The sequence below is a fragment of the Balaenoptera physalus genome (genome assembly GCF_965194825.1).
Source record: "Balaenoptera physalus genome assembly, chromosome: 11".
Taxonomy (NCBI): domain Eukaryota; kingdom Metazoa; phylum Chordata; class Mammalia; order Artiodactyla; family Balaenopteridae; genus Balaenoptera; species Balaenoptera physalus.
The window spans coordinates 67678676-67698070 of NC_138896.1; the positions used below are offsets into that span (position 1 = coordinate 67678676).

Below are 19395 nucleotides of genomic sequence, written 5' to 3' on the forward strand. Positions count from 1 at the left end.
GTTTGCAGTTTCCGAGTATCTCAAAGAACTCTAGTTAGCGTTAAGTTATATAAACCACAACCTAAAAAATCTTCAGGCTGTGGAGGAGAGCTACGGGATGGCTGCAGTGTGGTAAGGGACGGGTACTGGTCTTTGGGCCCTAGGAGGACCCCATTCGGGCCAAGCATGGGACAGGGAAACGGCTGTTCTCTGGACTTCAGAAAAGGGGCCCTACACATGGAGCCTCTCGGGGCGGCGGGGCAGGTGTCTGGCTGTGGAGTCAGAGGCATCTGTGTTTCACCGTGAGGGCCTGGGCAGCTTTGCTTTAGCTGCAGCTGACTTGCCTGTTAATTGAATCAATGATGCTGGGCTCAGTGGTATGATTAGTTTTGGGGTTGGCAGGTTGGCCCGAGAGCTCCCCAAGGTCCCCCCTCAGTTCCCCCTCCGGATGGACCTTTTCTGAGGTGAAGGCGAAGGTCTTACCCATTAACCTCTGGTCAGGGCAGGAGGCTTCAGGAAAACAGCTGCTCAGTGGGGGACTGAGTAACCAAGACAGATGCTGACTGCTCGGGGGGCCTTTCCTGTCCAGGCAGGGATGAGAGTAGCTCTTTCCTGGCTCCACTGTCTGCCCACCTGTGCCCCGGTGCCTGATCCCAAACCCAGGGACCAGTCGGAGGGCCTCAGGGCCCCGTTTGTTTTCTGCATGCAGACGCTCCCCAGCCCCCTCCAACTGGCTCCTGCCTTTCTCATGGAGATCCTGAGACACATGTATGTCCAGGGACCACCCCCCGCTCCCAGCCCATGCAGGCCATGGCTGTGGCATCAGCAAGGTGATCTCTAGGGTGGACAGACACTGTGGGGAGAGACTATATTCAGGGGCAGCCTACCATTCACAGCTGCCTCCTACTTTATGAGGCAAGGGTGGTCCTGGGTTTAATTTTGAGCCATTCTGCAACCGTTCCCAAGCTCCCTGTAGGTGCCAGGCACTTTTCCCGGCACCCTGGGGGTGTCAAGCTGAATAAGACCCTGTCCTTGCCCCCTTGGGAATTTTATAGTCCCCTCAGAGTGATTAGACAACCACACGAGGAGTTGTCATTTCTGCTGGCATGTGGGCATAGCCTGGAGAGAGCAGTGCAACGGGAGGAAAGGCCAGCCGCCTTCTTGCTCGGAGCCTGTCTCCGGCCTCACTCCAAGGGCGTGGCGTCCCTGAAAGCACGCTCCGGCTCCCACCTGGGGCTTCTCCTCCAGGTATCTAACCAACCCAGCTCTGTTTGGCAGCCACCGCAGCCCCTAGGGATGCAGCTGCAGTCCCAGGGTTCCTGCAAAGCTGGGCCATGGGGCAGCTGAGGCCAGGGAGGCGGTAGGGGCAATGCAGTCCCCAGCCTGGCCAGAGGGTCCACCGAGCGGTGGCATTGAGGCTGTGCGGGGCTGGTTCCGCCCGGCAGGACTGGCCCTGAGGTCACTGAGTTGGACCTTGTCTCCCAGGGCAGCTGCCCCAGGGAAGTAGCTCAGCATCTGGGAGACCCTGTGCTGGGCTCTGAGCAGCTACCTTGACGCTCCACTGCCTGGGGATGGGAGCGCACTGCTGGCCTCCAATAGCGCCCCTTAGCGGGCTTGGGGGGCACTGAGGGAGAAGAGGGGCCTGGATTGTGGGGTTTGGGAGCAGCCCCTCTGTGTCCTTGAGTCTTGCCATCAAAGTGTGGTACACCAACCAGCAGCAGCAGTATCACAAGGATCTTATAGGAATTGCTGAAACTTGGGCCCAGAACCCGCATTTTAGGAAGGTCTCCATGATTTTTGCACACACTGCTCTAAGGCAGTCATTTCCAAATGTCAGTCTGCCAGTGGCACCTGGGAAGTTTGTTAAAAATGCAGATTCCTAGCCCCTTCCAGACCAGAATCACCAGTGTGAGGCCTAGAAATCTACAAGCTCTTCATGCATTTCTCTTTTTTTCAATCAAGATACAGTTCGCATACCATAAAATTTACCATTTAAAGTGTATCATTCAGTGGACTTTAGTATATTCATAAGGTTGTGCAACCATCACCACTTTCTAATTCCAAAACATTTTTATCACCCCCAAAAGAAACCCCATGCCCACTGGCAGTCACCATGCATTTCTAATGCCCACAGATTTCAGGCTTTGAATTATGAGCTTTCTCTCCATTTACATTTTTTTTTTATTGTGGTAGAAAACATGTAACATAAAATTGACCATCTTAATCATTTTTAAGTGTCCAGTATAGTCATATTAACTATAGGCACATTGTTGTACCATAGATCTCTAGAACTTCTTCATGTGGCAAAACCGAAACTGATTGTTGGCTTACATTTCTATAGCCATTCAAACATCTCAGTCCCCAGTGTGCAAAGTTCTGTGCCAGGCCCTTTGGACAGGGTGGTAGGGGCAAAGACTAACTTACAAGGGGGCAGGAATGCAGTCACTGCTCTCCAGAAAGAAATCCCGCTCACTTGCGACAATCCAGGCATTCCCAGTGACATGCTGGTGATTGCGCGATAACTCAGTTCAGCTTTGCTCTGGGCTCCACGCTTGCAGCGCGTCCCTGGGAAGTTGCCTAAAAAGTAAATATGGGCATGTAGAATTTTTTTTCTGAAGTATTTTTGTTATAATCCTGCAGAGTGTGTTCCTGCCAGGATTAAATAAAAGAAACCAACAGAACGCCAAATTCCACTGCAGTCACATTCAGAGAGGCCGCACGTTCATGGCAAGCAGCTTTTTGCCTTCCTGGGTGCATAGGATCTGTTCACAAAATCCTCCCACATTCCCCTAGAAGATTCAAGTGGGCAATCAAACCACATGTTTGTGTGTGTGTTTGTGTGTGTGTGTTAATTTAATAGCACAAATATATGAAAATACCCCGACCATTAATTCCCTTCTCTTTGGGAGTTTTTTGACTCCTTAGGATCTGAAGACAGGCAGCCCCAGTTTCAGGCTTTCCCCACAACCCAGGCTGGCAGTCCTTGCTGGCATTTTAATTATGAGGCTGGGAGTGGGTGTTTGGGGACAATGACACGGCAGGATTGAAGATGTTCAGCTGAGCTCAGCCCTGGAGAGCTGGCCTTTGCCTCTGCCCACACATGAAACCAGCTCAATCATCGGCCTGAAACCACCAGGCAGTGCAAACAGGTGTGCCCTGGCCAGGAGTACACTTGACTTATCTCTCTGGTATTGGCTGTGTGGGTGGCTCCATGGGGGACCCAGGGATGCTTGGGTGGAGTCACATGGACTAAAGGCTCAGTCTAGGTAGGAAAAGATCACATACACAAGAAAGACTGAGAATAGTGGAAGGGCTGTCCTCAAGGATAGGAGAGCCAGGCAGGGTTTTGAGCAGTCAAGTGGCAGAGACCAGAATCTGCGCACCTCACCCTCCATTGCTGTGTCTGGAAAAGCCAAAACTCATTCAGGGAGCACTTGTCTTTTCCCACCGTGTGACCCAGGCCCTGGCTAGCCGGGCTCAGAAGAGCTGTCTACTTTGGTTCTTCCCTAAGTCTTGATGCTAGACCTTGATTCGCCTCTGTCTGTGTCCCGCCAAGTCCTCTGGTCCAAGGCGGCCTGTCCGCACTGCTGCTGTCTGCCAAGTGACCTTTTCTCTACTCTAATGAGAGCTGTGAGTGGTGTGTGCACTGAGAGAGGGCTTGGGAGAGGCTTGGCTCCCCAGACAGGGGTCTCCCCAGTTCTGAGCCTCACCAGGACCAGCTGAGCTGACTGACGGCTGGAGGAACCCTAACCAGCCTCCAGTGCCTGTCTAAATGCCTCCTCCAGGAAGCCTTCCTGGCCAGCCTAGCCAGAGGCGGGTCTGGTTTCTCATAATATCCTATCTTGGAGCAGTTCAATGGCTAAGAGGCCTCCCTGTCTCCCACACAGAGCCACGCACATGTGCTCACATGAGGTTTGTTCTTAAAAATGACAAATAATTCTATTCCTCTTCCTGGATGGCCGTCTGCTCACACTTTACAGAGCCCTTCACCCTGTGGTTTGTACCCACAGTCGTTTTCTGTGACTGCGGTAACAAACTACCACAAACTTCACCACTTGAAACAACACGACTTACCACCTTATAGTTCTGGGGGTCAGAAGTCCAAAAAAGTTCTCACTGGGCTAAAAAGCAAGGTATCGGCAGGGCTGCAATCCTTTTTGGAGGCTCTAGGGGAGAGTCTGTTTTCTAGGTTTTTCTGTTTTCTGGGGGCTACGGGAAATCCTCGGCTCTGGCCCCCTTCCATTTCCAAAGTCAACAACAGCTGGTGGAGTCTTTCTCATAAGCATCATGGTGACGCCTCCCTCTTTCTCTTATAAGGACCCTGTGATGAAATTGGGCCCACCCAGATAATCCAGGATAATCTCCAGATCCTTAATTTAATCACATCTGCACAGTCCCTTTTGCTGTATAAATTAACGTTTATAGTTTCCAGGGATTAGGATGTAGTTGTCTTTGACGGGGGGTGGGGCATTATTCTGCCTACTAGAGCATCCTTCAAGATAACCTCTGTGCCTCAGTCTCCTCATCTCCAAAATGGAGACAAAATGGAACACCTCCTGCGTTCTTGGGAGAATTGAATTAGTTAATAGATGCAGAGAATAGAGCTTGGCACCTAGGAAGGGCTCAATAAATACTTGCTCTTAGCATCATTACTTTCATATTTCAGGAATCATCTGATCCTCAGTTGGTTTAGCAATGGATCTGTGGGGATGAATAAAGTCTGGTTGAGGGGCTTGTTAACTGCCTGCCCAGTGAGGAAAGCCTTGGCAGGGAGCCGGGGTGTGAAGAACGGGAATGTGTTTGTGCACACGCGCATGTACGTAGGGGAGAAGGGCTACTGAGATGGGTATCTGATCCTGCCCTTGAAAGCTAGAGAGGAACTAGGCCTGGCCATGGAGACCCTCCCCCAGGCAGAGGGATGCACAGATACCAAGCTGAGGGAGGGACCTCAGTGTCTGGAGAGACACCCTCTGGCCGGGGAGGAATCGAGATTCCCTGAGGCCCTGGCCGCTGAGCTGAGCAACTCTGGTTTGAGCATCCAGACCCTGGGGTGGGTGTCCCAAAACCTGACCCCTCTGATCTCAGATGAGAAATTGGAGAATTCGTTATGAACTGGGGGCCAGGTCTGACATGCTATTGCCTGATTCCCTGGATTCCCTAGAAGGAGTGCTGGAGGTGTGGAGGGCATTCACCTAGATTCCTTGAGATATCCCACCTCTCTCCCCAGCTGGGCAGGCCCCCCACCAAAGTCAGTACCCCAGCTCAGCCCCATCTCCAGTCTGACTGCATTGGGCTCCCCATCGGGCCCGAGGCTGGGCGAAGCCATGGGAAAGGGTGGAACTGTAATGGGGAGGGAAAAGGCAGGCCCCCGGAGCTCAATTACTGCAGCTCCTGGGCTTCCCGTGGGAATCGCCTGGCTGGCAGCTGCTGCTGCCCGCAGGGCTGAGGCCGGGACAAGGTGGTGAGCCTGGGGGCAGCTGCAGGGAAGGGAGGCCCAGTTTCCTCTCTCGGGCCGGGGAGAGGATTTGTGGGACAGCAGAGTGTCCCTGTTCTGGGCTGGGCCTCTCGGGGGTGCCCCTACCCACAAGAGGCCCAGGGTCTGGCCCTTGTTCCTCTGTAGGTCCGGTAGAGGTAAGGGAGGCCATGGCGGTCAGTCAGAGCTTTGTCCAGCCTGAAGCAGTGTCTGGGACTTGGAGCCAAAGAGTCAGGGATCATGGTGGCGCAGTGGTTAAGAATCTGCCTGCCAGTGTAGGGGACACGGGTTCGAGCCCTGGTCTGGGAAGATCCCACATGCGGCGGAGCAGCTAAGCCCATGCGCCACAACTACTGAGCCTGAGCTCTAGAGCCCACGAGCCACAACTACTGAGCTCGCGTGCCACAACTACTGAAACCCGTGCGCCTAGAGCCCGTGCTGCACAAGAAAAGCCACCGCAATGAGAAGCCTGCGCACCGCAATGAAGAGTAGCCCCCGCTCACCGGAAATAGAGAAAGCCCACGTGCAGCAACAAAGATCCAACACAGCCAAAAATAAATAAATATATTAAAAAAAAAAAAAAAAGACTCAGGGATCAGACAAGGCCTGGAGCAGTTCAATGTGAGGCCAAGGGCCCAGAGGATGCCCGAGACGCAATCCCAGCATTTGAAGAGCTCCCCTTCTGGTGGGGACAGATGGGCACTGCCATTCAGGGAGCCAGACGTGCTAAAAGAGGGATGCCTGGTGCCATGGGGGTGCAGCAAGCAAGGAGTCAAGGCAGGCTGCTCGGAGGAGGCACCCCTTGAAGGAGGGAAGCAGTGTACTAGGCAGAGCAGAGGCCACGAATGAAGAGCATGTGCAAAGGAGGAAGCAGCCAGAGATGTGGTCCCCTGCCTCCCCCCGGGTCACTGTGTCCGGACAAGGCATGAACGTTTTGGCAGATGTCCTAGTTCAAAGGTCAGCGTGGGCTGCTCCCATAGAAGTGGAGGAGGGGACTCGGGGCCCTGCCACCGTGGCTTTCCTCTGCCCGAAACAGTGGCCCCTGAGGAGCTGTTTATAAACGCCCATCTCCCTCTCATGTGGCCAAGGACAGGGCTCCCACTAGGCCATGGGTAAAAACCTCTGAGGTCTGGGGGCCGGCCCCACCCACCTGCTCTCCAGCATGGGCCCTACAAGGGACTCTGCTGTTTGAATTCAGGTGTCTGGTCCCTGTTGGGGGCTGTGGAGCAGGGCAGGTGTCCAGCCTCAGTGGGGAGGGGTTGGCAAGGACTGGGCAGAGCCCCGGTGTGTCCCCTGGGAGCCCCTGTCTCGTTGATCTGGCAGCCCTGGCCTGGCGGTGCCGACACCTGGGGCGGGACCCCCTGGCGGTGGCAGCCTGTCTGGCCCCCTGCAGGCGGCTTTCCTTGACCCTGCGCCATGCTCTTCAGCATGCTCATCATGTGTACCATCCTGACCAACTGCGTGTTCATGGCCCAGCACGACCCTCCACCCTGGACCAAATATGTCGAGTGAGTATCTTCAGGGCCTCTCCAGCCAGCCCTTCCCACCCTGCCTTTTCCATTCCAGACTCTTGGCCTCAAAGTTACCCCAGCAGAGGCCCAGGGACTCACCCACCTCGTGGGGGGGGGTGGTCCTTGCCCTAGCCCTTCCCTCTTTCTCTGCTTCCAGTCCTGCCAAATTCATGCTTTGAGTTATGTCCTCAGGAGAGGAAGCTCTCCAGGTTGGCCAAGTGAGGGTTTCTCCCTGACCCACCCTAAAGAGGACTGATGGTATTGGAGAAGGCTCTGAGACAATACTACTAATAATTGATTGAGCACTTAGTGCATGCCAGGCCATATCCTGGAACAATAAGCATCACGTAACCCTCATGACAATCCAATAGGGCAGGTACAGACACTATGTCCATTTGACAGATGAGAGACAGAACTGGAGAAGTAACCACCCCAGACCTTGCAGCTAGGGGGTGTGGCTGCCGGGAAAAGGCCCAGGACTATTCCGACCTCAACACCACACTTTGCTGCCTCATTTCCCTAAGTCCTGCTTCCTACAACCATTTGCACAATTTTAGAAAAGCATGCCTGGTTCTTTCTTCCCAAATGAACGTACCTGACCCATAGGTTCTAAGTGGAACCCAACAGGCCCTGTTTTTAGGGGACCAACGAAATGTTGGGGACATCCTCTCTTACCTAAGTGGCTTGTCTGGTGGCGCTCCTTGTTCACACAGGACCCAGCAGCATGGTTGGTGCTGGGGTCTGCGTCCAACTGCTGAGACCTGGAGACAAGCATGGCTGTGGCCCTGTGGGCCGCAGTGCCAGCATCTGAGCATTTGGGATTGCTCAGCTGGCCCCGGACACAGAGAACAGCAACCTCCCAGCCTCAAGTGTTAGAACATCAATCCCCTTTCCAGGCCCAAGGTAGACAGCTGTCCCCACCTGCCTGTGGGTGGTTGAGGATGAGAATCCTCCCATCACTGAGGAGCCACAAACAAGAGTGAGGGGCCATGACTCTGAGTGTCCTAACTGTCCCACAGTGGCCACCGTATGCCTGTGTACCTGGACCCCCAGGGCAGGGGTGGGGAGATACGTGGAGGGTCTTGTTACATCAAGACAACCGAGAGACGGAAGATGGAGGGTTCACGTGGGCATGCACAACGCTGAGTAAACGGGAAGATGCAGTAGTTGACCAGGTGTTTGGAATGAGGCTCCGGCCCCCAACTCCAGCTCTGCCATGGGGGCTTTGCAGGGAGCCTGGTCTGAGAGCCCTCAAGAGGGAAGCTGCATAGGGCTCCTGCCAACCTGGCCTGCGGGCTTCACCCTCCCTGAGAAAGCCCACCGGTCTCTCCTCCCCAGGTACACCTTCACTGCCATCTACACCTTTGAGTGTCTGGTCAAAATTCTGGCTCGAGGCTTCTGCCTGCATGCGTTCACCTTCCTTCGGGACCCGTGGAACTGGCTGGACTTCAGTGTGATCATCATGGCGTAAGTACCTCGCCCCTGTGCTGTGCGGGTTCAGCCACACTGACAGGCGTGGGCGCCACTCCTGGCCCCGGGCTGCCCAGCCCTCTCTGCCTCCCTGCAGAGGCAACATCAGCTCTGCAGGAGGAAGATGGCGTGGAGGCCCTCGGCTCACCCTGGTGGGGAGAGACGGGTTCAGAGTAGCTCAGGCGGCCATGCTGGTTAGGCCCCCTGGCTCATTTGTGGCTCCGTGGCAGCCCTTTGCTCAAGGGACTTCATTAAGATTCTGGTTTAGCATCCTCTGCCGTTTCTGTCAAGGGAAACCAATGTTACAACCTGAAATCTCTGGACCACTGTGAACAGTGACCTGGATTCCAAGGTGATTTAAACTGCAGGAAAGAGAGCAAAGGAGCTGGAGAAGTGGCTGGGCATCCCCAGGAGCTTATGCCAGGTGCCCCAGCATGGCTGCAATCTCCACTCAGTCAATGTCTGGCACATTGTGAGACGCCTGGTCACTGACATGATCCAGTGGGTCCTCACACCAGCCAGGGAGGTCACCTGGATGGGGGTTCCTTACTCCCATTTTACAGATGAGAAAACTGATGCCAGGGACACAGTAAGCAAATGTGACCCCAGGCCTGCTGCCATGCCAGCTGAGGCCCCACTTCCTTGCCAGGGAAGGGACCCTTGCTTAGGGGTTGGGTTGAGACATGCCACTCTGGATGTCTCAGGCAATGGATGCTGGTTTCTGGTGGAGTTGAGTGATTAGGGCAGGCCTCCCATGCAGGAGTCATGGTCAGGGGCTCAGCCATCAAACCCTTTCTGAAAGCCTGATGTGTGTGGAGAACCCAGTGAGTGCAGGGCTGGGCGCCGCACATTGACAAGAGCAGAGCTGACGAGGGTTATACTCCTTACCCTTATAGAGCCTCAGTTTCCCCACTGGTGAAAGGTCGGTGTTGAGCTGGGTGGTATCAGAGGTTCAGTTCAACTGCCACTTTCTAGGATTCTCAGATTCACTGAACCCACCAGTTCATGACAAAGTCTTTATTTACCCTTGGATGTGAGCGGCTCTGAGCTCATCCATCCAGTAGAGGAGAGAGGAAAAGAGGGAAGCTGGACCCTGCTGATGGGGTGCTCTCTGCCTGGTGGTCAGAACATGCATCAGAACCCCTGTTTCTAGGCACGCTGCTTGTGAGCTGACTCCAGCCTGCTGTTTTACAGGTGGGGAAACTGAGGCTCAGAGAGAGGCTACCACTCGCCCTGAATCCAGTGTAGATTAAGGCCTGGGCAGAGCTAAGTGAACAAGGGAAAGAGTAGTGGGGTGTGGGGGACAGATTGTGCAGCCTTACAGGCCATGATAAAAGCCAAGTGTGATGGGAGCCAATGGGGGTTAAAAGCAGGGAGGGACGCGGTCTGATTTACATTCTAGGAAGATCGCCCTGGCTGCTCTGTGGACAGGACTCTGTGGAGGGATAAGGGGGGAAGTGATGGAGCAGCTCAGAGGCTATTTTAGTAGCCTGAAGAGAGAGGACTGTGTCTGGGACCAGGGTCCCAGTGGAGAAGGGGAGAGACATGGTCAGATTCTAAGTATATTTGAAGGTAGGGCTGACAGGAGACCTCAGGGTGACTATTGGCTTGAGCAGCTGAGTGGCTGGTGTGACCATTCGTTGGCCTGGAAAACAGAGGGAGGAGAAGAATCAAACATCCGGTCTGGAATGTATTAGGTATGAAAGCATCCAGGGTAAGATATCGGGTCGGCAACTGGATCTTCCAACCTGGAGTTCAGGAAAGAGGTCCACTCAGAGGTATAAATTTAGAAGCTGTCGGGATACAGATGGTATTTAAAGCCAGGAGACCGGATGAGATCATCTGGGAGTGTCGCCAGGGAAGGGAAGCCGCCTGGGGACTGTACCCTGGGACGCTCTAACATCCTGAAGTCACGAAAAAGGAGGATGGAGCGAAGAAACTGGAGGGAACTGCCAGGGAGGGCTGAGGAAAACCAGGAGAGAGCAGTATCCTGAAAACCAATGGGCGAATGTGACTCGACTTGAAAGAAACCACAAGGAAGCTGAGGAAGGTGAGAACCAAGATGGACCGTTGAAGTCAACAACATAAAAATGGTTGATGATTTTGACCTTGACAAGATGGCTTCCAGGGGAGTGGGAGACACATGGCTGATTAGAGAAGGCTTGAGGGAGGGTGGGAAGAGGGCGGGGCGGGGGGGAGGCAAATGTACCCATCTGCTTTGTGGGGTTTGCTCTAAAATAGGACCCAAAGTAGGGTGGTGGCCAGAGGGGAGGATGGGTGAAGGGAGGACCTTTAAAGAAGGGAGGCATCTTTGCAAGTTGATGGGAACAATCCACGAGAGAGGGGAAGTTGGTGATGGAGGAAAGGGGGCAATTGCAGGAGCAAAGCCCTTGAGCTGGCCCGAGGGGTAGGAATCCAGGGTCTGGGTGGAGTGTTGGCCGTAAGAGCAGGGAAGGCAGAATTTCAAGTGGCAGTGGAGGTGGATTGATAGAGCCGATAGTGAGAGAAGGAATTTCTCTTCTGATTGCTTCTGTTTTCTCAGTGGTAAGAAGCAGGATCATCAGCTGAGAACACAGAGTTGGGAGGCAAGTCTGATGTGTGAGGAGGGAGGGAGCATTCTCTGTCAGAGACAGGGGCTTGCACTCATGGGAATGGAGGAGGATGGCTAAGGCTAAGGCGGGCCCAGGCTCCAAGGTGCCCTACGGCGGGGGTGGTGGGGGGGTGGTGGGCAGTGATCCACGGGCCCCTGAGGGCTCGAAGTCACAGGAAGGGGATTCAAGAGGATAGAGCATCTGCCTGAGCCTTTCCTACCTTCCCATCCTAGAGCCTCAGCAGAACTGTGTCATGGCAGCAACTCTCCCACAACCCGGGCCCCTTGTCTGATGGCAGGAGCCAGGCTTTGGCTTGTCATCAGCCCATGACTGTGGGAAATGCTCTGAGTCCTCCCCATCCAGCCCTTAGCCAGTCCTCCTGTCCTGTCTCATGCCAGTCAATCCCCGTGGAATCCCGCAGAAAACCTCTCCCTCCACTGGGAATCACAGAGCAGGAGTACCTTCCTCACCAAGCCCTCCTGCCTTCACTCTGGACCAGAACCAGGGGAGAAAAAGCAGAACGGGGCCTCAGAGGCCACCAGACTACTTCCAGGTTTCCGAGCGTCTCACAGAAATGGTCCACTAACTTCCCCTGGGGCTTCCTGGGTCCATTGGCATGTCAGGTTTGTGCTCTGGGCTGGATTGGCCTGGCACTTTGATTGACAGCGCTCCTGCCTTATGAAAACAATGAATTACTGCCGTGGTAATGCTGTGAAAAGTGTTCTGCTATAGCCAAAATGATTCAATAATGAGGGGCTCTTAGAATAATCAGAGGAGTCTTAAGTGGCAACAAAGTTCTATTCAATGAAACTCCCCATCCCACCCTCCGTTTTACAGATGGAGAAACTGAGGCTCAAAGAGAGCCTACCACTTGCCTAAAATTGTAGAATGAATCAGCAGCAACGCTGGGGCTCAAACCAAGTCTCCTAACTTGTAACCTTGAGAAGCACCCCTGTTCTGATGTTTCTGGCTAGGCTTCCACCTGATCCCCAACCCCACCCACTTTAGAATTGTGGAGGGTTGGAGGGGGTGCCAGGAAGCCTGCCAGGCTCCACTTGCAATCCCGCAGCCAGAGCTCTTCCTGTCGCCCCCTTTGAGCTGGGCATTACCTGCTAGTTAGCGCAGCCTCCCACCTTCTGGGGTTGTTATGGAAACCAAACATGGAGGGGAAGGGAGGGAGGGCAGAGAGGAGAGGGTGGCAATCACTGCAGTAGCTAACGTGCTGTCTGTACCTCTGCCTAGCAGCCCAGGAGGGGCCGTCTGCCTGGAATGGGAGGGCTGCACAGCAAGATAGGGGAAGAGCAGGAAGAAGGCCAGGGTCTGCCTTCCTCATGGTTCCTCAGCCTCCGAAAGGCTCCCTCCTGCACTGGGGCTGGTGTGATGGGGTGGAATTCTCACCCACCACCAGCTGCTTTTTCTGTGCCAGGGCCCACGATCCACCCCTGCAGCTGTCTGCCCCTGCCCAGCCACTTGGCCACAGCAGAAAGAGTAGAATGGCTTGGAGGAGCGTTTTGCCAGCTTGGCAGGAGCAGAGCTCCACCCTGACCTGGGCCACTGCTGAAGCTGGCCCTTTGCTAAATACAGGGTCTCTCCTGCCTTGCCATTCTCCAGGGCCCCAAGAGAGGCTTTGGTGGGGGTCTAGGGCCCCAAAATGGGAAGTAGCCAGGCACTAGGTTCTGGGTCAAGTAAAAGAGGCGGCAGCCCCCGTGTCACAGACGTGGTCACAGACACACCTTGTCCTCACCCTGCCCTGTGCCCCACCGTCAAGTCTTCTTCCTCCCCAGTATTGCTCTCCCACGTGTGACCTGACTTCACCCACAGTCAACCACTGGCTGCACCCTGTTCTCAGCCACACAGCTGGCCTTGAAGGCTGCCGGAAGCACATACCTTGGGGTCTCAGCTTTCCTATGCCCAGCAGGTATTGAGCAGAGGGCAAGCATTGTCAGTGCTGGGGGCCCTGAGGAGGTGGGGAAGGCAGGGTCTACACTGCGACAGGCGAAGACAGGCTAAATCCAAGCAGGAGATGGGCAGGGCTTCACTGGAGACACGAGGGGCCAGGCAGGGTCTGGAAGGGAGAAGAGGCTGAAGCAGGGACGGTTGGTTCCCTCTCCAGTTGGCACAGTTCTCTGCCCATTCCCTGTAACCAGAAGAGACAGCCTTGAAGCCAGTGTCCTGAACAAGAAAACTTTGTCCCAGGCCACACGCATTGGAGTAGCAGCAGGAAATGGATCCAGGGCCATGCACAAGCTGGAACTGTGGCTTCCATGTAACAGCGACATCGGCAATGGTCCAGGTTCAACCTGGCAGTCCCATGGCCACACCATGTCTGGACAGAGAGTCCAAGCCTGAGAGGAGAGTGTGGGACAGAGGCCTGAGGGTCAGAGCCCTCACAGAAAGTAGAAGAGCCATCAAAAGTTGAGAGGGAGCTTCGACTAAATCAATAGATGTATATGGGCCAGAACAAGGGAGGTGACTTCTACGCACCCCGGAACACAGGGCTGCATCTGACTGTTGCGCCCAAGAAAGATTTGCAAGCTGCAGTGAGTCCAGCAGAAGGAATGGAAACCACACCATGGAAAGGATCTGGTGTAGACAGAAGGAAAGCTCTGCTGAGAATGAGTCTGCTGACTTCCCAGCTCTGAAGGGATGTGGAGAGTAAGGAGGGAGCAGGCCTCGTCCACAGGACCCCATAAAGATGGAATAGCCCCATGAGTGGATGGAGAGGAAGCTGGTGTCAGCCCAGGGTCAGAGCTGGACCCGGCTGACCCGAGGACATTGAGTCCCTTGGCACAGCCTGCCAAGTCCCTCCCTGCAGACCCCAGAGCTTGAAGACAGATTCAGAAGCTCTGAGCCGAGTGGAAGGGCCTGGAGGTCCACAGTGATAGGCAGAGTGAGTCTGTCAGCCCATCCTCGACACTCACCCAGTGTCCCTGGACTGACGTCACTCAGACACCGGGTCGGACACGGTTGGTTAAACATCAGACATCCTGAGTCTGCTGTTCTTTGTCAAACATCAGACACCTTTGGTTAAATCTCAGACACCCTGGATATGAAACCTTTGGTTAAATATCACAAGTCACTTGCCACTGTCCCAACAGTCCTGGTCACACACTATCCATCCATCTCTCAGACATCCTGGTCATGTGACCCATCCACACGTGTCTTCACGCTCTGCTTGGGCGGGTCCCTGCCAGCCAGAGACCGACTCCTTCCTCCTGTGATTGTGGAAGCTATGGATGGACGATTGTCCAAGTTGCAGGTGGGAGCCCCACGGCCACTCAACCCTGCTGAGCACCACTCGGGCCCAAGCAGGACACACACTGAGGAGGGCTGCTTGCCTCCCGAGGTCACTACTCCTCTGGAGACCCAGGGCCATCGTGGGAAGACACCAAGACTGGGGTGGACTCATGGGAGAGGGGCTGGCACATCCCTAGGACCCCTCAACCTGCTTTTTTCTTTTCTTGTGTTGGCCATTGCCTGTGAGTAGTTAAGAGCTAAATATTTGGGCAACCTCCCATCTCATCTTCCAAAGCATCATTTTGGGAACTCTTCTCCCTTTGAGTACTCAAGTCACCTCCACCTCCTGACTTCAGGGACTCCTGAGCCACGCCTTGCGCAGAGATTTGTGGTTGGAAGGAGGGAGTGGGCTGCCCTCGGACACCCAGCCATGACTCCGCAGCGGTTTCAGCTAGACTTCAGGGTCCCACGGATCAGAGCTGCCAGGCACGAGCTGGTGACACTGCAGAAGACGTAGAACAAAACCAGGACCAGCAAACCCGCTTGCTTCCTATATCACCTGGCCTGAGCCTCCTGGAAAATGGAGTTTCCCTCTTTGCTGTGTCCCCAGTCTCAGACCCCACCATGTGGCTTCGTGTCATAGTCCCCAAGTGGCATGGAGAACGTGGCAGAGTCGTTACCTCGTGGCGCTGGTTATTCACAGGACCATCACCGAGAGAGCCGCCTGGGAGCTTGCTCTGTGGACATCCTTAAGGCACCCTCGCTGAGGTTCCCCGTGGCAGGAGGGATGAGATCAGGAAGAAAACCTGGGGGAGGCCCCGGGTCATGCACAGCCCTCCCCGTGGGAGGGGGAGAAGGGAGAGGGCTGGTCGGGGAGGGCGGGCTGAGGTGCCGCTTTGTAATTCCCAATAACTGTGATTTGATCCTACAGGTATGTATCAGAAAATATAAAACTAGGCAATTTGTCGGCTCTTCGAACTTTCAGAGTCCTGAGAGCTCTAAAAACTATTTCAGTTATCCCAGGTAAGATGCCCAGGTTTGCCTCCCAGATCTCAGCTACAAGTGACTCTCTCTCCGTCTCCCCCACCCCCCTCCTCTGACTGTGTGTCCTACTGGCGTGTTGTCACTATCTTGTGTGTGAATTTCCCTTGTTACAGATACACCACTGAATTTGTGGACCTGGGCAATGTCTCAGCTTTACGTACCTTCCGAGTCTTCCGGGCCCTGAAAACTATATCAGTCATTTCAGGTGAAAATCAGGTTAAACGCCAAGGCTGGAGGGACACGCTTGGGCCTTTCCAGCTACCTGGGAGCCAAGGCGACCCTCGGGAAGGCCCCTTCAAATATGCCTGTCCCCAGAATACCCTTCCCAGAGCTTGGGTATGGGGGCTGTCTTCAGTGGGCACGGCTGGCCCCTCCATGCCTCAGAATGGGCTTCGGACTGCCCACCCCAGCAAAGCCCACCACCATAGACCCCCGGGGGCACAGAGTACTCCATGGCAGGTCCTGGATTGAACCCAAATTCTTCCCAAGGTAGTGGTTTATTTCCCAAACTGAACTCAACTATTGGAATAGCTAAAAGCTTGTATGTGAGTTGCTTCAGCCTGAAGCATCATCCTCCGATAAGGAAACTAGAAGTACTGTTTGTGAGGGAAACCACACCCAGAGTAAAAAAGGACAGCTCAGGCATGGCCTTTCATGGCTGAGTGCCCGGTCCCTGCCTTGAGCCCCCTTTGGTGATACACACACAGCCGACACCGCAGCCCCATTCTGTGAAACGGAGAGTACTCTGTGGACAGGTGTCACCGGGCCTTGGCGTCTAACAGCCCTTGCTGCATGTGCGGTAGAGGTTTAGCAAACCGTGCATGGTAGCCTCGGGAAGAAATTCTCCTTGACGCATGTTGGCAATTGTCCCCGGGAAACCTTCTGAGGCCCAGACGACCTCTCTAGAAAGCCAGTCTACCCCATCCATCTAGGAAAACTCTCAAAGACTTATAATGATTTCAGAGCCCAGAGGCCCCTTCCAGAAACTTTTCTGAGTGCATCCCCACTCAGAACTAGAGAAGGCATTTCTTTTAAGAAGGCAGCTGGAAACGGGTTGCATGTCACCGATCTGGAGAGATGTCAGAGCTGGTGAGCCAGATGGTTGTATCCACTCCTGACTTGGAAAGCTCGGGGATCCTGGGCCCTTGGCCTGCATTTGCTATTGCTGCCCCCAGGGAGGCAGGGACCCTGCTGTGAGCTCCCTGAAGGAGTTCAGACTCCCCCGGTGGGGCTAATTATCTAATAAGAGGAACCCCCACTTATGCTGTTTTCACACTGAGCCTCAATTCTCCTCCTGGCTCTGAACCCACCATGGGGTGAGCACAGGAGCCACTTGCCCGCACACTCCCCGCACGGGGCCCAGACCTCTGCTAAGAGCCCGTAGCTAGTGGGGCACTCTGTTCCTATCCCCATGGAGCCCCCTCAACGTTGTGACAGGCGTCATCGGCCAGGGTCTGTCCTCTAGGGCCCTGGGGACTTCACAGCACACACCCGGCAAGGATAGATAAGCACACTGACCATGACAATTAAGAAAAATCATGTTCCAGTTTGTTTTACTTTAAAAAAATAAGGCTGACAAAGGAAAATATTTCTCAGTCCGGGGTTAAAGGAGGGAGCCAGCAAACCCCAACCGAGTCCCACTGGATCTCTTCAAAGCTGCCAGCAACCCAGTGAGGCAGCAAACAGCAGCTCCTGAAAGTGGTCATTAGGAAAATGTTGTGGTCAGCATTACCGAAGTCTCCCTTGAGGAGGCGTTCCCTGAGCTGAGGCTTAATAGCCGTGGCCCTCTCCAGACCTCAGTCTCCTTTCCTTTAAAATGGGAATGAATCGGAATGGTTAGTTTCCAAGGGCTCTTCGCCCAGCCTGTTAGAACTTCAGTGGAGGGAGAATTTCCCACTTGATCCCCCAGGACCCATCTCTTCCTGGGTCTTCTCAGAAAGAATCCCTTTACTTGGTTGGACTCATTCTTGCCAGAAGTGGACTCTCATCAATGTGAGAAATGGTTAAAGGAATGGGTCACCAACTGATTGTCCCCAAGGACACTATCTCCACAGACCAGGAGGTGCTTTTCAGAGCCTTGAACTGAGTGATTCAGGCCACAGATACTTTGGAGCCAGAGTTTAATTTGGGTATGTGAGCTGCTGCCCACGGCCCCTCACTTTGCCCCCACCATGCCCCACACTATGGGTGGGTCTCCAAGCGTGGTGAGGAGAACCAGATGCCCACCAAGGGTCCTAGAAGCTCTGCTAGAGATGAAGCATAGTTCTGGACTACAGAAGGCTCATGAACCCCGCCACCACCATCACCACCTCCACCACTCTGGGCCCAGACCCCTGCAAGGTCCACCCAGTGCCCAGGCAGTTGCCAACATCTGCCAGGATGATTTCACAGAGAACACTGAGTGCCTCCAAGCCCTGGGCAGGCAGCAGCGTTGGCGGCACTGTGGGGAGGACTTCCTCTCCCCTCTCCCGTGTTTGCCCATCGCTGCCTCCTTGTCTCTGAGTCATGGGCACAGCAGCTGTGGGCACAGCCGCACAGGTGCTCCTAACACATTAACCGGCTGGACGATGGATGGATGGGGCTTAATCTGAGATCTGGCCGCTTTGATGGTGGGGAGGGGTGGGGAGGAGGGATAGGGGGTGGGGAGGAGGGATGGGAGGTGAGTCCCTGCTGCTGGCAGAGAAGCCCCCTCGCTCCCAATGCTCTGCTTGAACTTGTGAACTTGCTGTAGGACCGCAGCCAAGTGTCAGACCAAAGGCGTCTACATGTGCTTTTCTGTGCGGCGCTGGCTTCTGCAGGGAGCTGGGCCGTGCAACTAACAGATCACGGCCTCTTAGCTTTGGGGGGTGGGATGGACGGGGATGGGTCCCAGGGGGACAGGGAAGAGGAGGAAAATACAAAACAGGTACCCCTGTGCCTTTCCCAAAAGTGGGGACTGAGCCAGAGCAGGCCCCTTAGGACGTCACCCACCATGGCCTTAGCCAGACCCCCCCGCCAACCTCCCCAGTGCACACACCACATTCCCCTACCAAGAATGGCTGTGTCACTCCCCATCTCAGGATCAAGGCCAAGGCTGTCCATTGCCCTGGAGGGGGCCTGGCCCTCTGTCTCCTTTCCAGGAACTACATTTAAAGGGACAGGCCTGGCATAACTTGGGACCAACCAGAGGGGGATGGGCTTTGAGTGTTTTCTCCCGCAAGGAAACAGCATTCTCCATACTTATTTCATTTATTTGGCTATGGAGAGCAAAGAGAAATAGGCCCCTCTGAAAATACACAGCCAGACTGGACTCCTGCCCCAGGGGGATCAGGACAGACTCTCAGCAGTAGAGGAAAGGGAGGTGTTGGTCTGAAAAGCCCAGGAGAGGCCTCCTTCCCCTGCCCCCACCTCATGATCGCCCCCCCCCGGCCCGGCACCCCTCAGGCCTGGCCCCTGTCCACTGGAGCAGGGAGCACGGGTGCCGTGGGTGACTCCGAGCTCCTCCTCGCCTCCCCCAGGCCTGAAGACCATCGTGGGGGCCCTGATCCAGTCTGTGAGGAAGCTGGCCGATGTGATGGTCCTCACGGTCTTCTGCCTCAGCGTCTTCGCCCTCATCGGCCTGCAGCTCTTCATGGGCAACCTGAGGCACAAGTGCGTTCGCAACTTCACGGTGCTCAGCGGCACCAACGGCTCCGTGGAAGCTGACGGCCTGGTCTGGGAATCGCTGGACCTCTACCTCAAAGACCCAGGTGCTGACTGGCTCTGTGGCCCAGGCAGGGCTTTGTGGGGCCACCAGGGCCGAGCATCTCCCACACAGGCCTCCTTCTGAGGACGTCCAAGCCCTACCTGCTCCCCCAGAGACCCGGCTGCGTGTCAGGGATCCCAGCCCCTGCCCTTTGGGGCTCTGGGAGAGAGGACAGGAGAGGAGCAGATTCAGCACCTGTCCTCCTGACTTCTCGGGCTAGATGGGGAGATAACACTTGAAGAGTGGGAACGATGGAGAGGTAGGTAGGAGAACGGCAGCTACAACGTTTGAAGGGTCAGGAATGGTGAGGAGACCAGCCTGCCAGCAGGGAGAGGGGTTTTGCTTGGGAAAGGGTAGGGGGACGGA

At 55.0% G+C, this 19395-nt stretch overlaps 1 protein-coding gene across 9 annotated transcripts in view; it reads left to right on the top strand.

Annotated features, from left to right (window-relative positions):
• The window catches only part of SCN5A (sodium voltage-gated channel alpha subunit 5), a 109382-nt gene that overhangs the window by 20025 nt on the left and 69962 nt on the right, over positions 1-19395 (top strand). For 5 of the 9 annotated variants that reach the window (XM_082413716.1, XM_082413709.1, XM_082413712.1 and 2 more), the window contains exons 1-3: positions 10765-15284; positions 15419-15510; positions 18803-19033. In XM_082413716.1, coding sequence (XP_082269842.1) covers positions 14917-15284; positions 15419-15510; positions 18803-19033 — 691 coding nt within the window. In that variant the 5' untranslated portion in view covers positions 10765-14916. Of the gene's footprint in view, positions 1-6713; positions 6961-8301; positions 8431-10764; positions 15285-15418; positions 15511-18802; positions 19034-19395 lie in introns of those variants that run through there. The other 4 variants (XM_082413711.1, XM_082413714.1, XM_082413717.1 and 1 more) reach the window with 3 other exon arrangements.